Source organism: Procambarus clarkii, chromosome 22, assembly GCF_040958095.1.
Source record: "Procambarus clarkii isolate CNS0578487 chromosome 22, FALCON_Pclarkii_2.0, whole genome shotgun sequence".
In the NCBI taxonomy this organism is placed as follows: Eukaryota; Metazoa; Arthropoda; class Malacostraca; order Decapoda; family Cambaridae; genus Procambarus; species Procambarus clarkii.
In genome coordinates, this window is record NC_091171.1 from 5,911,039 (window position 1) to 5,924,982 (window position 13,944).

General features: G+C 57.8%; 2 protein-coding genes and 1 long non-coding RNA gene across 3 annotated transcripts; 1 reads left to right on the plus strand and 2 right to left on the minus strand.

Moving 5' to 3' along the window:
* The first annotated feature begins 1,953 nt into the window (after positions 1–1,953).
* Positions 1,954–3,746, plus strand: LOC138367647 (uncharacterized). The gene is made up of 2 exons (XR_011229381.1): positions 1,954–2,633; positions 3,024–3,746. It is a non-coding gene; the product is annotated as an uncharacterized lncRNA (long non-coding RNA).
* A 2,817-nt stretch (positions 3,747–6,563) lies between these two features.
* LOC123761857 (uncharacterized) lies at positions 6,564–9,591 on the minus strand. The gene is made up of 2 exons (XM_069329365.1): positions 9,576–9,591; positions 6,564–7,288 (listed from the first exon to the last, which is right to left on the minus strand). Exons 1-2 carry the CDS (start codon positions 9,589–9,591, stop codon positions 6,564–6,566), a joined length of 741 nt encoding a protein of 246 aa, XP_069185466.1.
* Positions 9,592–9,651: 60 nt separating this feature from the next.
* On the minus strand, positions 9,652–12,741 carry LOC138367638 (basic proline-rich protein-like). Its single transcript, XM_069329366.1, has one exon. The coding sequence runs from the start codon at positions 12,739–12,741 to the stop codon at positions 9,652–9,654; it is 3,090 nt and encodes a 1,029-aa protein (XP_069185467.1).
* Between the last annotated feature and the right edge of the window lie 1,203 nt (positions 12,742–13,944).

Genomic DNA, 13,944 nt, shown 5'->3' on the forward strand with positions numbered 1-13,944 from the left:
AAAGTTCAAGATCCAAGAAGCAGGGATAATGGAGGTGAAAGATGCCGCAGATAGGGCGGATATGATTACTGAAGCATACAAGAGCTTGAGGGAGAACAGAGTGAGAAGCGAGGCGAGACGCAGCAATGGCAGATCCAATGGAGTCTGGGGAGGAAGAAATTATGAGAGACCCAGAAGAGTCTGGGGTGAGAAAAATTTTGATAAATGGGCAGATAAAAGTAAGTACCCTAAAGCTCAGAAGAGTAGGTCGCGCACTTCATCTGAAAGTGAAGATGGAGGAGCTAAACGAGAAACTGATCGGTATCCGGGAAATCAAGAGTCCAGTAAAGCTCCACAGAGTACGAGTAGTACGTCTGGCCCGAGGAACTCCAATACGAGTGGGCAGAGTCAGAGCCGCTTTGGTACATATAGAAGAGATTTTTCCCAGATGAGATGTTACAATTGTAACGGATTGGGTCACGTGATGCGAGATTGTCGGCAGGGCAAGAGAGTTGTGACCCTGGCCATGTGTGACCCCCGAAGCAAATATATCAATGTGTTCCAAGACAAACCACAGAGAGCGAACTTAGTGAACGAGAGGTATAGGCCGTTCATGAGCAAAGGTTGGATCAGTGTAGGAGGCCAACCTGAGGTAGAAGTTGGTATCTTAAGAGATACCGGAGCTAATCAGAGCTTGATTGCGAGAAGCCTGATTGGGAATGATCGACGGTTAGCTGGCAGTGGGAAGATGAAAGTATATGGGTTGTTGTCTGAAAGTGACATGCCCGTTTGTACTGTCCAGCTAAGGTCGGAATATGTGTCGGCAGAGGTGATGTTGGGAGTGTGCCCCGACATACCTGTTCCAGGAGTCCAAGTGATCCTGGGGAATGACTTGTGCGGGACAAAGGTGTTGCCAAGAGTCATAGCGGAGACTGTGCCAGAGGAGTGCCCAGAAGGCCACTGCACGTGTGGGACACCTGAGAGTGTGAACCTGACTGACATCCGAGGAAATGAGTCAGGAGACCGCCAAGCCATTGAAAACCCTGTCTCGGTAGTGACGAAGGCAGAGGTGGCCGACGAGGAAGACACTGGAGAAGGTGAGACAGTGTCGATTCAGCCGGTGGAAGATATTGACGTAGACATAGCGTGGCTGTTTGATGAAGGTCCAGCCAAGGAAAATGAAGTCTCGGTGAGGTCAAAAGTGAGGATGACCCAGCCGAAGAAGAATACTGTGAAGAGAGCGGACCTGAGTAGAGCCCAGACTGCTGAAATTAAGGGTCGGAAGGTGAACGCAACTGTGCTGAGTAGGAATGAGGAAGGATGTGGACATACTGAGGACGGGAGTAGAGCGTCAAGTGGTCCACGAGCACAGAGGCATATGGATAGTGGAGTTAAGTTGTTTGAGATGTCAGGAGTTGACATGTTCCACAGAAAACGTGAAGAAAAGATAGTGAAGAAGAGTAATAACCGAGAAAATGAAAGGAGAAGAGACAGTATGTGTGGAGAGGTGCTTACGAGCACTCTGGGAGAGGCAAAGCGACATGTATGGTCGAGTGCTGTTGGATGTAGTATAGTGCCCGAAGAAACTTTTAGGGAACGAAGAAGAGTCGAAGGAGAAGAAATGGAGTGGTATAGAAGTGAAAAGTGTAGGAAGAGGATGATGATGCAAGCATGGAGGGATAGAAGAAAGCCGAGGACTCGATGGAAGTCGAACAGGATGAGGTCTCAGATAAATGAGGAGACGAAAAGGAGGAGCGTCGGTGAAGACGATGGAGTGAAGTATGATGACAGGAGACGAAAGTATAATGGCAGTAGATGGAAGAGTGAAGACGACAGAGGAGGTACAGACAGTAGATGTCTGACTCTGGACGTGAAGAGAAGACGAGGAAACGGAGGGTGGAGACAGTAAGTAGAGTGGGCCAATGGATTGCAGGCGTCCAAGGAGGACAGCCTAGCCAAGAGGTGCCAGAGAAGTCAAATCGTTTGTGAGAAGACCATGTTTCTGGAGAGTTGTGAGCCGGATGTTGCAAGGTGCAACGAATTATTTGTAGACTCCTAAGAGAGTATATGGGGTGAAGAACGAGACAGCGTGGTGGCGGATGTATTATCCCGAGCTTTGCCACTGGAATAACTCTCAAAAATAAGGGGAGGGGAGTGTTATGATCTCAGCCTGCAGGAGAAACGAGTCTCCCTCCTTGAGAGTTATTCAGCAAGCCTGACCTAACTAGAAGGTCTAGCAAATATTGAGGTGATAACCCATATGAAAAATGGCTGGTTGGATATGTAAAACAATTTAAGATTATGGGCAGTAAGTAAGGAAATAGATAAATGACTGGCTAGGAGATGTGGACATTTTGCTGGAGGCGTGAGGCTCGCTTCCGGAGGACCTTGACCTCACTTGAGTGCCAGACATCGCAGGGGGAAGTCGCGCTCCGTTTGAGCTCCCGCCAGAAGGGAACCCCTAGTGATATATCTCTAAGAGAAGAGAAGTGTGCAGACGTACCAGCTGTGGAATAGAGCTGGGGACGTGTGGTCTCAAGTCGTGGACGATAATTAGTGAATATTAAGCCGCCCGGAGGCATTATTGTGGGCTGTGTGGAGCGCCCTGACCAGACGCCGTCAGAGGGAAAGCGCCCTCGACCAATTAATCTGTGGTAAGCACGATAAACGCCAGTTCATAGTGATCACTTGTAGTTGGTCGTGTGCCCAGCGACAGTAGCAATGTTTATTTATAAGTTAGGCATGTTTTAATAAGGCAGAAAGCCTGAAATAAGAGAGTGGAGAGGGAGGAACACGGAGCGACGTCCGTCCCCTCTGAGCGCTGGCGGACGACTGAGGGAGCCTGGCTCTGGATGGAGGAAGACCCTCCCAGCGAGTGAGGACACCGCCGCCAGGCGAGGTGGAGTATGGACCCGCCCAAAACGGGGGAGTCCACTCTCACTGTATGTAGAGGACAGATAGAGGTTTGAGGCAAGCATATTGTGTGGTTATTTTTGTTTATGTGTTAAAGGGGAACATTTTATTGGAGTGTCGATGGGTTGCAGGTTTGTCTTTTGGGGAAGAAGTTGCTGAGAACTTCGAAGCCAGCAGATGATGTAGCTGATGAGACTCCAAGGTAGTGGAGCAGAGGACCTCGAGCTGTGAGGAGAAGCAGCAGTGAAGAGGAGTGTCACGTGCTTCTGTAGAGGTGGTGTAGCAGCCAAGAGAGCTGTGGAAGAACCTAACAGAAGGGTGAAGCACCGTAGTTGCACAAGGAAACTTCATGATAGCAGCCTGGAGGAGCTGCAGAGGATCCTGGTAGTGAAGCCCGGAAGAACCTAAGGATATTAGGGTTGTGAACTTCCAGAGGTGGAAGGGGAAGTTCTGGTGGATTACTAGTAGGGAGTTGATAGTGTTTGGTTGTCATTAGCGTGCAAGACGCAGTGAGAGGTGAGTGACTGTTGGCATTCTTATGTCAAGGAATTTTTTATACTGAAGTATCAATGAACATTTATACTGGTATATGTTATTGCATTCAAATGCTGATTTTCTATATATACATTATCTTGCTGATAGTGCAACAGTGTATGTAGGCTTGACCAACTTGAGGAGGTTAATGGTATCAGGTGGCGAATCAGGAGATAGGATACCCCTTGATAAGCTGATAATAGAGTTCTGATGGTGTTGGAGTGCAACCTGATTGTGATATTATAGAGTATAGGATTCATTATTATTATATGTGTGTATGTATCGTGTATGTGCTTTGTCAAGTAAATGTGTCACAATTTGCTGGTGTTTGCCCTTGTCCTAGTGAGGCTTCCCAGGAGGTAGTAAAGAAGGAGAGAGAAAGAACCAAGAACCACTGCTGTGGACAGGGTAGAAGGTAATATTAATAAGTCAAAGGGGGACCGAGGAGATCATATCACCTAAGGAGAGAGTGGGGAGTCACAGCGGCTCGAGTGGGTGTGTGCACGTGACAACGAGGCTAAGTGTTGGAGCCGCATCCCCTAAGCGTGTGACGTTGAGCCCCTCTCCAAGAGCCAGAAGCGCCAAGGGTGATCTCCTAGTATAAGCACTCTGCCGAGTTGTGGGTTGGGTTGTCCATAGAGAAGGATCGACGACGACAACACCAACCAACCCACGAGTCTATAATACTGTCCCACCAGTGTGGCTGACGAGCCGGCTGCCTGTCCCACCAGTGTGGCTGACGGACCGGCTGCCTGTCCCACCAGTGTGGCTGACGGGCCGGCTGCCTGTCCCACCACTGTGGCTGACGAGCCGGCTGCCTGTCCCACCACTGTGGCTGACGACCGGCTGCCTGTCCCACCAGTGTGGCTGACGGGCCGGCTGCCTGTCCCACCAGTGTGGCTGACGAGCCGGCTGCCTGTCCCACCACTGTAGCTGACGAGCCGGCTGCCTGTCCCACCACTGTGGCTGACGAGCCGGCTGCCTGTCCCACCACTGTGGCTGACGAGCCGGCTGCCTGTCCCACCAGTGTGGCTGACGGGTCGGCTGCCTGTCCCACCAGTGTGGCTGACGAGCCGGCTGCCTGTCCCACCACTGTGGCTGACGAGCCGGCTGCCTGTCCCACCACTGTGGCTGACGAGCCGGCTGCCTGTCCCACCAATGTGGCTGACGGGCCGGCTGCCTGTCCCCCCAGTGTGGCTGACGAGCCGGCTGCCTGTCCCACCACTGTGGCTGACGAGCCGGCTGCCTGTACCACCACTGTGGCTGACGAGCCGGCTGCCTGTCCCACCAGTGTGGCTGACGAGCCGGCTGCCTGTCCCACCACTGTGGCTGACGAGCCGGCTGCCTGTCCCACCACTGTGGCTGACGAGCCGGCTGCCTGTCCCACCACTGTGGCTGACGAGCCGACTGCCTGTCCCACCAGTGTGGCTGACGAGCCGGCTGCCTGTCCCACCACTGTGGCTGACGAGCCGGCTGCCTGTCCCACCACTGTGGCTGACGAGCCGGCTGCCTGTCCCACCACTGTGGCTGACGGGCCGGCTGCCTGTCCCACCACTGTGGCTGACGGGCCGGGTGCCTCTCTCACCACTGTGGCTGACGGGCCGGCTGCCTGTCCCACCAGTGTGGCTGACGGGCCGAGGCTGGAGGTCAGTCTGCTCCGAACATTTGAGCGTTTGACTATTTAAAGACTTGTAAGCCCAAGCGACACACGTTTACACAACGACAATCATTCTGGAGCGCTAAACTGGTAAACAATACGAGTGTGTTGTGTAGTGCGAGAGGCAGTTACTACTGTGTTACAGTGGTCGGTGTGAGACACTCAACACCACTCGTTATGGCTGCTTCTGGAATCAACACTAAATGATCTGGAGCCTGAAGGAGCAGCGGGAATAATTATGTATGACATACTGTAGTATTACCTCCAGCCGTGTGTGAGTACTGAGGCAAGTGGCCGCACTCACTGTGGTAGACGTGCTCACTGTGGTAGACGTGCTCACTGTGGTAGACGTGCTCACTGTGGTAGACGTACTCACTGTGGTAGACGTCCAACCCCACTCCACCCTCCCCCACGACGCCGCTCCCACTCCACCCTCCCCCACGACGCCACTCCCACTCCACCCTCCCCCACGACGCCACCCCCACTCCACCCTCCCCCACGACGCCACCCCCACTCCACCCTCCCCCACGACGCCACCCCCTCTCCACCCTCCCCACGACGCCACCCCCTCTCCACCCTCCCCCACGACGCCACCCCCACTCCACCCTCCCCCACGACGCCACCCCCTCTCCACCCTCCCCCACGACGCCACCCCCTCTCCACCCTCCCCCACGACGCCACCCCCTCTCCACCCTCCCCCACGACGCCACTCCCACTCCACCCTCCCCACGACGCCACCCCCACTCCACCCTCCCCCACACGACGCCACCCCCTCTCCACCCTCCCCCACGACGCCACTCCCACTCCACCCTCCCCCACGACGCCACCCCCACTCCACCCTCCCCCACGACGCCACCCCCTCTCCACCCTCCCCCACGACGCCACCCCCTCTCCACCCTCCCCCACGACGCCACCCCCTCTCCACCCTCCCCCACGACGCCCCCCCTCTCCACCCTCCCCCACGACGCCACCCCCTCTCCACCCTCCCCCACGACGCCACCCCCTCTCCACCCTCCCCCACGACGCCACCCCCTCTCCACCCTCCCCCACGACGCCACCCCCTCTCCACCCTCCCCCACGACGCCACCCCCTCTCCACCCTCCCCCACGACGCCACCCCCTCTCCACCCTCCCCCACGACGCCACCCCCTCTCCACCCTCCCCCACTACGCCACCCCCTCTCCACCCTCCCCCACGACGCCACCCCCTCTCCACCCTCCCCCACGACGCCACCCCCTCTCCACCCTCCCCCACTACGCCACCGTCCCTCCAACAGCTGTAAGGTAACGTTGGGTATTAACTAAGCCTCATTGACTGCCGTCACCAATCGGGTGAAAGCTTCCAGACCGGTGAGAGAGCCAGCCAGCGAATTCATAGCTACAGTTTCCCAGTTGGAGAGAGACGAGCTCATCGCCTTGATGAGCTCCTCATCGACCTCACAGCTCACTCCTCATTGCGTAGAAGAGGTGATGTCACCTGCATCAAATTACAGGTGTAGGTGGAAGCGGGTGTAGGTGGGGGCGGGTGTCGGTGGGGGTGGTGTAGGTGGGGCGGGTGTAGGTGGGGGCGGGTGTCGGTGGGGGCGGGTGTCGGTGGGGGCGGGTGTAGGTGGAAGCGGGTGTAGGTGGGGGCGGGTGTCGGTGGAGGCGGGTGTCGGTGGGGGCGGGTGTCGGTGGGGGCGGGTGTCGGTGGAGGCGGGTGTCGGTGGAGGCGGGTGTCGGTGGAGGCGGGTGTAGGTGGGGGCGGGTGTGTAGGTGGAAGCGGGTGTAGGTGGGGGCGGGTGTCGGAGGGGGCGGGTGTAGGTGGAAGCGGGTGTAGGTGGGGGCGGGTGTCGGTGGGGGCGGGTGTCGGTGGGGGCGGGTGTCGGTGGAGGCGGGTGTCGGTGGAGGCGGGTGTCGGTGGAGGCGGGGTCGGTGGGGGCGGGTGTAGGTGGAGGCGGTGTAGGTGGGGCCGGGTGTCGGTGGAGGCGGGTGTCGGTGGGGGGCGGGTGTCGGTGGGGGCGGGTGTCGGTGGAGGCGGGTGTCGGTGGGGCGGGTGTCGGTGGGGGCGGGTGTAGGTGGAGGCGGGTGTAGGTGGGGGCGGGTGTCGGTGGAGGCGGGTGTCAGTGGGGGCGGGTGTCGGTGGGGGCGGGTGTAGGTGGAGGCGGGTGTCGGTGGGGGGGCGGGTGTCGGTGGGGGCGGGTGTAGGTGGAGGCGGGTGTACTCACCTAGTTGTACTCACCTAGTTGTGTTTGCGGGGGTTGAGCTCTGGCTCTTTGGTCCCGCCTCTCAACCGTCAATCAACAGGTGTACAGATTCATGAGCCTATCGGGCTCTGTCATATCTACACTTGAAACTGTGTATGGAGTCAGCCTCCACCACATCACTTCCTAATGCATTCCATTTTGTCAACCACTCTGACACTAAAAAAGTTCTTTCTAATATCTCTGTGGCTCATTTGGGCACTCAGTTTCCACCTGTGTCCTCTAGTACGTGTGCCCCTTGTGTTAAATAGACTGTCTTTATCTACCCTATCAATCCCCTTCAGAATCTTGAATGTGGTGATCATGTCCCCCCTAACTCTTCTGTCTTCAGCGAAGTGAGGTTTAATTCCCGTAGTCTCTCCTCGTAGCTCATACCTCTCAGCTCGGGTACTAGTCTGGTGGCAAACCTTTGAACCTTTTCCAGTTTAGTCTTATCCTTGACTAGATATGGACTCCATGCTGGGGCTGCATACTCCAGGATTGGCCTGACATATGTGGTATACAAAGTTCTGAATGATTCTTTACACAAGTTCTGAATGCCGTTCGTATGTTGGCCAGCCTGGCATATGCCGCTGATGTTATCCGCTTGATATGTGCTGCAGGAGACAGGTCTGGCGTGATATCAACCCCAAGTCTTTTTCCTTCTCTCGACTCCTGAAGAATTTCCTCTCCCAGATGATACCTTGTATCTGGCCTCCTGCTCCCTACACCTATCTTCATTACATTACATTTGGTTGGGTTAAACTCTAACAACCCATTTGTTCGACCATTCCTTCAGCTTGTCTAGGTCTTCTTGAAGCCTCAAACAGTCCTCTTCTGTTTTAATCCTTCTCATAATTTTAGCATCGTCCGCAAACATTGAGAGAAATGAATCGATACCCTCCGGGAGATCATTTACATATATCAGAAACAAGATAGGACCGAGTACAGAAGCCCTGTGGGACTCCACTGGTGACTTCACGCCAATCGGAGGTCTCACCCCTCACCGTAACTCTCTGCTTCCTATTGCTTAGATACTCCCTTATCCACTGGAGCACCTTACCAGCTACACCTGCCTGTCTCTCCAGCTTATGTACCAGCCTCTTATGCGGTACTGTGTCAAAGGCTTTCCGACAATCCAAGAAAATGCAGTCCGCCCAGCCCTCTCTTTCTTGCTTAATCTGTGTCACCTGATCGTAGAATTCTATCAAGCCTGTAAGGCAAGATTTACCCTCCATGAATCCATGTTGGCGATTTGTCACGAAGTCCCTTCTCTCCAGATATGTTACCAGGTTTTTTCTCACGATCTTCTCCATCACCTTGCATGGTATACAAGTCAAGGACACTGGCCTGTAGTTCAGTGCCTCTTGTCTGTCGCCCTTTTTGTATATTGGGACCACATTCGCCGTCTTCCATATTTCTGGTAGATCTCCCGTCTCTAGTGACTTACTATACACTATGGAGAGTGGCAGGCAAAGTGCCTCTGCACACTCTTTCAGTACCCATGGTGAGATCCCATCTGGACCAACAGCCTTTCTAACATCCAGATCCAGCAGGTGTCTCTTGACCTCCTCTCTCGTAATTTCGAACTCCTCCAAGGCCGCCTGGTTTACCTCCCTTTCTCCTAGCACAGTGACCTCACCCTGTTCTATTGTGAAGACCTCCTGGAACCTCTTGTTGAGTTCCTCACACACCTCTCTGTCATTCTCTGTATACCTGTCCTCGCCTGTTCTAAGTTTCAATACCTGTTCTTTCACTGTTGTTTTCCTTCTGATGTGACTGTGGAGTAGCTTTGGTTCGGTCTTGGCTTTGTTTGCTATATCATTTTCAAAATTTTTCTCTGCTTCTCTTCTCACCCTGACGTACTCATTCCTGGTTCTCTGGTATCTCTCTCTGCTTTCTGGTGTTCTGTTATTCCGGAAGTTCCTCCACGCCTTTTTGTTCAGTTTCTTCGCTTCCATACATGCCCTATTATACCATGGATTCTTCTGTTGCTTCTCGGATTTTTCCCTTTGGGCCGGGATGAACCTGTTTACTGCCTCCTGACACTTTTGGGTAACATAGTCCATCATACCCTGTACAGACTTGTCTCTGAGGTCTGTGTCCCAAGGTATTTCACTTAGGAAACTTCTCATCTGTTCATAATTCCCCTTTCGGTATGCCAGCCTTTTGATTCCTAGTTCTTTTGGGGGGAGATAAGTCCTAGCTCTACCAGGTACTCAAAGTTCAATACACTGTGGTCACTCATTCCCAAGGGAGCTTCCATCTTAACTTCCCTTATATCCCATTCATTTAGGGTAAATGTAGGAGGGGGTGTAGGTGGGGGCGGGTGTCGGTGGAGGCGGGTGTCAGTGGGGGCGGGTGTCGGTGGGGGCGGGTGTCGGTGGAGGCAGGTGTCGGTGGAAGCGGGTGTTGGTGGGGGCCGGGTGTCGGTGGAGGCGGGTGTCGGTGGGGGCGGGTGTCGTTGGGGGGCAGGTGTCGGTGGAGGCGGGTGTCGGTGGGAGCGGGTGTCGGTGGAGGCTTGTGTCGGTGGAAGCGGGTGTAGGTGGGGGCGGGTGTCGGTGGGGGGGAGGTGGGTGTCGGTGGGGGCGGGTGTCGGTGGGAGCGTGTGTCGTTGGGGGGCGGGTGTCGGTGGAGGCGAGTGTCGGTGGAAGCGGGTGTTGGTGGGGGCGGGTGTCGGTTGAGGCGGGTGTCGGTGGGGGCGGGTGTCGTTGGGGGGCGGGTGTCGGGGGAGGCGGGTGTCGGTGGGAGCGGGTGTCGGTGGAGGCTTGTGTCGGTGGAAGCGGGTGTAGGTGGGGGCGGGTGTCGGTGGGGGGCGGGGTGTCGGTGGAGGCGGGTGTAGGTGGAGGCGGGTGTCGGTGGAGGGCGGGTGTCGGTGGAGGCGGGTGTCGGTGGAGGCGGGTGTCGGGGAGGCGGGTGTCGGTGGGGAGCGGGTGTCGGTGGAGGCGGGTGTCGGTGGAGGTGGGTGTCGGTGGAGGCGGGTGTCGGTGGGGGCGGGTGTCGGTGGGGGCGGGTGTAGGTGGGGGCAGGTGTAGGTGCGGGCGGGTGTCGGTGGGGGGCGGGTGTCGGTGGAGGCGGGTGTAGGTGGAGGCGGGTGTCGGTGGGAGCGAGTGTCGGTAAGGTGCGGGTGTCGGTGGAGGCGGGTGTCGGTGGGGGCGGGTGTCGGTGGAGGCGGGTGTAGGTGGAGGCGGGTGTAGGTGGAGGCGGTCAGTGGAGACGGGTGTCGGTGGGGGGCGGGTGTCGGTGGGGGCGGGTGTCGGTGGGGGGCGGGTGTCGGTGGAGGCGGTGTCGGTGGAGGCGGGTGTCGGTGGGGGCGGGTGTCGGTGGGGGGCGGGTGTCGGTGGAGGCGGGTGTAGGTGGAGGCGGGTGGAGGTGGAGGCGGGTGTAGGTGGAGGCGGGTGTCGGTGGAGGCGGGTGTCGGTGGAGGCGGGTGTCGGTGGAGGCGGGTGTCGGTGGGAGGCGGGTGTCGGTGGAACCGGGTGTCGGTGGGAAGTGGGTGTCGGTGGAGGCGGGTGTAGGTGGAGGCGGGGTGTCGGTGGAGGCGGGTGTAGGTGGAGGCGGGTGTCGGTGAGGGGCGGGTGTCGGTGGAACCAGGTGTCGGTGGGAGTGGGTGTCGGTGGAGGCGGGCGTAGGTGGAGGCGGGTGTCGGTGGGGGCGGGTGTCGGTGGGGGGCGGGTGTCGGTGGGAGTGGGTGTCGGTGGGGGGCGGGTGTCGGTGGGAGTGGGTGTCGGTGGGGGGCGGGTGTCGGTGGGGGGCGGGTGTCGGTGGGGGCGGGTGTCGGTGGGGGGCGGGTGTCGGTGGAACCGGGTGTCGGTGGGAGTGGGTGTCGGTGGAGGCGGGTGTAGGTGGAGGCGGGTGGAGGTGGAGGCGGGTGTAGATGGAGGCGGGTGTCGGTGGAGGCGGGTGGAGGTGGAGGCGGGTGTCGGTGGAGGCGGGTGTCGGTGGGGGGCGGGTGTCGGTGGAACCGGGTGTCGGTGGGAGTGGGTGTCGGTGGAGGCGGGTGTAGGTGGAGGCGGGTGTCGGTGGGGGTGGGTGTCGGTGGGGGCGGGTGTCGGTGGGGGCGGGTGTCGGTGGGGGGCGGGTGTAGGCGGGTGTCGGTGGGGGGCGGGTGTCGGTGGGGGGCGGGTGTCGGTGGGGGCGGGTGTCGGTGGAGGCGGGTGTCGGTGGAGGCGGGTGTCGGTGAGGGGCGGGTGTCGGTGGAGGCGGGTGTCGGTGGGGGCGGGTGTAGGTGGAGGCGGGTGTCGGTGGAGACGGGTGTCGGTGGAGGCGGGTGTCGGTGGAGGCGCGAGTCGGTGGAGGCGGGTGTCGTTGGGGGACGGGTGTCGGTGGAGGCGGGTGTCGGTGGAGGCGGGTGTCGGTGGGGGCGGGTGTCGGTGGAGGCGGGTGTCGGTGAGGGGCGGGTGTCGGTGGAGGCGGGTGTCGGTGGAGGCGGGTGTCGGTGGGGGCGGGTGTCGGTGGGAGCGGGTGTAGTTGGAGGCAGGTGGCGGTTGGGCGGGTGTCGGTGGGGGCGAGTGTAGTTGGAGGCGGGTGTCGGTGGGGGCGGGTGTCGGTGGGGGGCGGGTGTCGGTGGAGGCCGGTGTCGGTGGAGGCGGGTGTCGGTGGAGGCGGGTGTCGGTGGAGGCGGGAATCGGTGGGGCGGGTGTCGGTGGGAGCGGGTGTAGTTGGAGGCGGGTGTCGGTGGGGGGCGGGTGTCGGTGGGGGGGCGGGTGTCGGTGGAGGCGGGTGTCAGTGGGGGTGGGTGTCGGTGGGAGCGGGTGTAGTTGGCGGCGGGTGTCGGTGGCGGGCAGGTGTCGGTGGGGGCGGGTGTCGGTGGAGTCGGGTGTCGGTTTGGGCGGGTGTCGGTGGAGGCGGGTGTCGGTTAGGGCGGGTGTCGGTGGGGGCGGGTGTCGGTGGAGGCGGGTGTCGGAGGAGGCGGGTGTTGGTGGAGGCGGGTGTCGGTGGGGGGCGGGTTTCGGTGGAGGCGGGTGAGGGAGGAGGCGGGTGTCGGTGGAGGCGGGTGTCGGTGGAGGCGGGTGTCGGTGGAGGCGGGTGTCGGTGGGGGCGGGTGTCGGTGGGGGGCGGGTGTCTTTGGGAGTGGGTGCCGGTTGAGGCAGGTGTAGGTGGAGGCGGGTGTCGGTGGGGGCGGGTGTAGGTGTAGGTGGGTGTAGGTGGAGGCGGGTGGGTGTAGGTGTAGGTGGGTGTAGGTGGAGGCGGGTGGGTGTAGGTGGGGGGCGGGTGTCTTTGGGAGTGGGTGCCGGTTGAGGCAGGTGTAAGTGGAGGCGGGTGTCGGTGGGGGCGGGTGTAGGTGTAGGTGGGTGTAGGTGGAGGCGGGTGGGTGTAGGTGTAGGTGGGTGTAGGTGGAGGCGGGTGGGTGTAGGTGGGGGCGGGTGTCGGTGGGGGCGGGTGTCGGAGGACGCGCCGTCATCGCCACTTGAGTAATAGTTGCTGGTGACACCCATTAGTGAGCAGCGGCCGGCCTCTTCACTACAGCTGGGAACAACCAGCCATCCCTGGGGTGGGGGGGAACCTTTTTGTCCACGTTGGTGGGGCTGCTGGTAGTGGTCACCACCACCACAGTAACCACTGTGGTGGTGACGACCACCACAGTGGCCCCTAACAGGTGTGTGTGACAGATAAGACTAAGACCAGGTGTGTGCACCGTGGTACTGGCTAACGTACGCTGCAACAGACGCCCTCACGCCAACAAGAAGAGCGTATTACTGGAATGATGGCACAATACAGTTAGTACAAGTAGGACACAAGCGAGAGTCGGAGAGGAGGGGTCAGTAGATGGGGGGAATGGTATAGTTGTAGATTAACTATGGAAGATCTTGAGAGTTTGTATACACTCGCAGTCCAGCCTGGAGCGTGTTTAGTGGTGATCACATGGTCCCTGGGGTTATTTGTCATCGGAGTCAACATGGTCATCACAGTCAGGCTGAGGGGCCAGATTCACGAAGGTTTTTCTTCTTAGCTACGAATGTTTTCCTTCTTAGCGCCTTCGTGGCGGCTTCGTCGGTATTCAGGTAGCTACACTAAGTAGCTACCTTCGTAAGTTTGGTCCGGGATCTAAGTGTGGTGTCGACCACTCGTAGTTTTACGTAAACTGGATATAACTCAATTTTTCTCTACTACATAATACTGGGATCGATTTTAAGATTTTGGAACATGAATAAAATATTATAGCTGGCGAATCTCGTGAAGAAGAGTCCTTCGTGTTAGTTACATATGCATTCTCTGCTTGAAACTTAAAGTAAATATGTCTTTTATGATAGTCGAATGTTTTATAATAGCAAGATATTATACCAGTAGTTATTAAGTAAATAAGCACTGGTGAACATGAAATATGAGAGAAGGTGATGAGCCCTGCCTGATGGGGTCATTTACTATCACCAAATGCCCCTGTTCACCTAGTAGTAAGGGTGTACCTTAGCTATACATACCCATTTCTAATTTATTTAGTTTGGTTTTATTTTGAAATTAAATCTGGGCGAGACAAAATAAAAATATGCTGCACAAATGATGTTAGGTAAGGAGAAGGGTAAAAATGTCACAAACTTTATTCATTGAATACTTAAAGCTATAATTATGACTATATAGACTATTAAAAATGAGAGAGGGAAGTGGGGGTCCAAGACCTCTTCCTGTTATACAACGTGGGT

Excerpts from the sequence above, each read along its gene's own strand:
- LOC138367638 (XM_069329366.1), bottom strand. The coding sequence starts at position 12,741 with ATGGGTGTCACCAGCAACTATTACTCAAGTGGCGATGACGGCGCGTCC.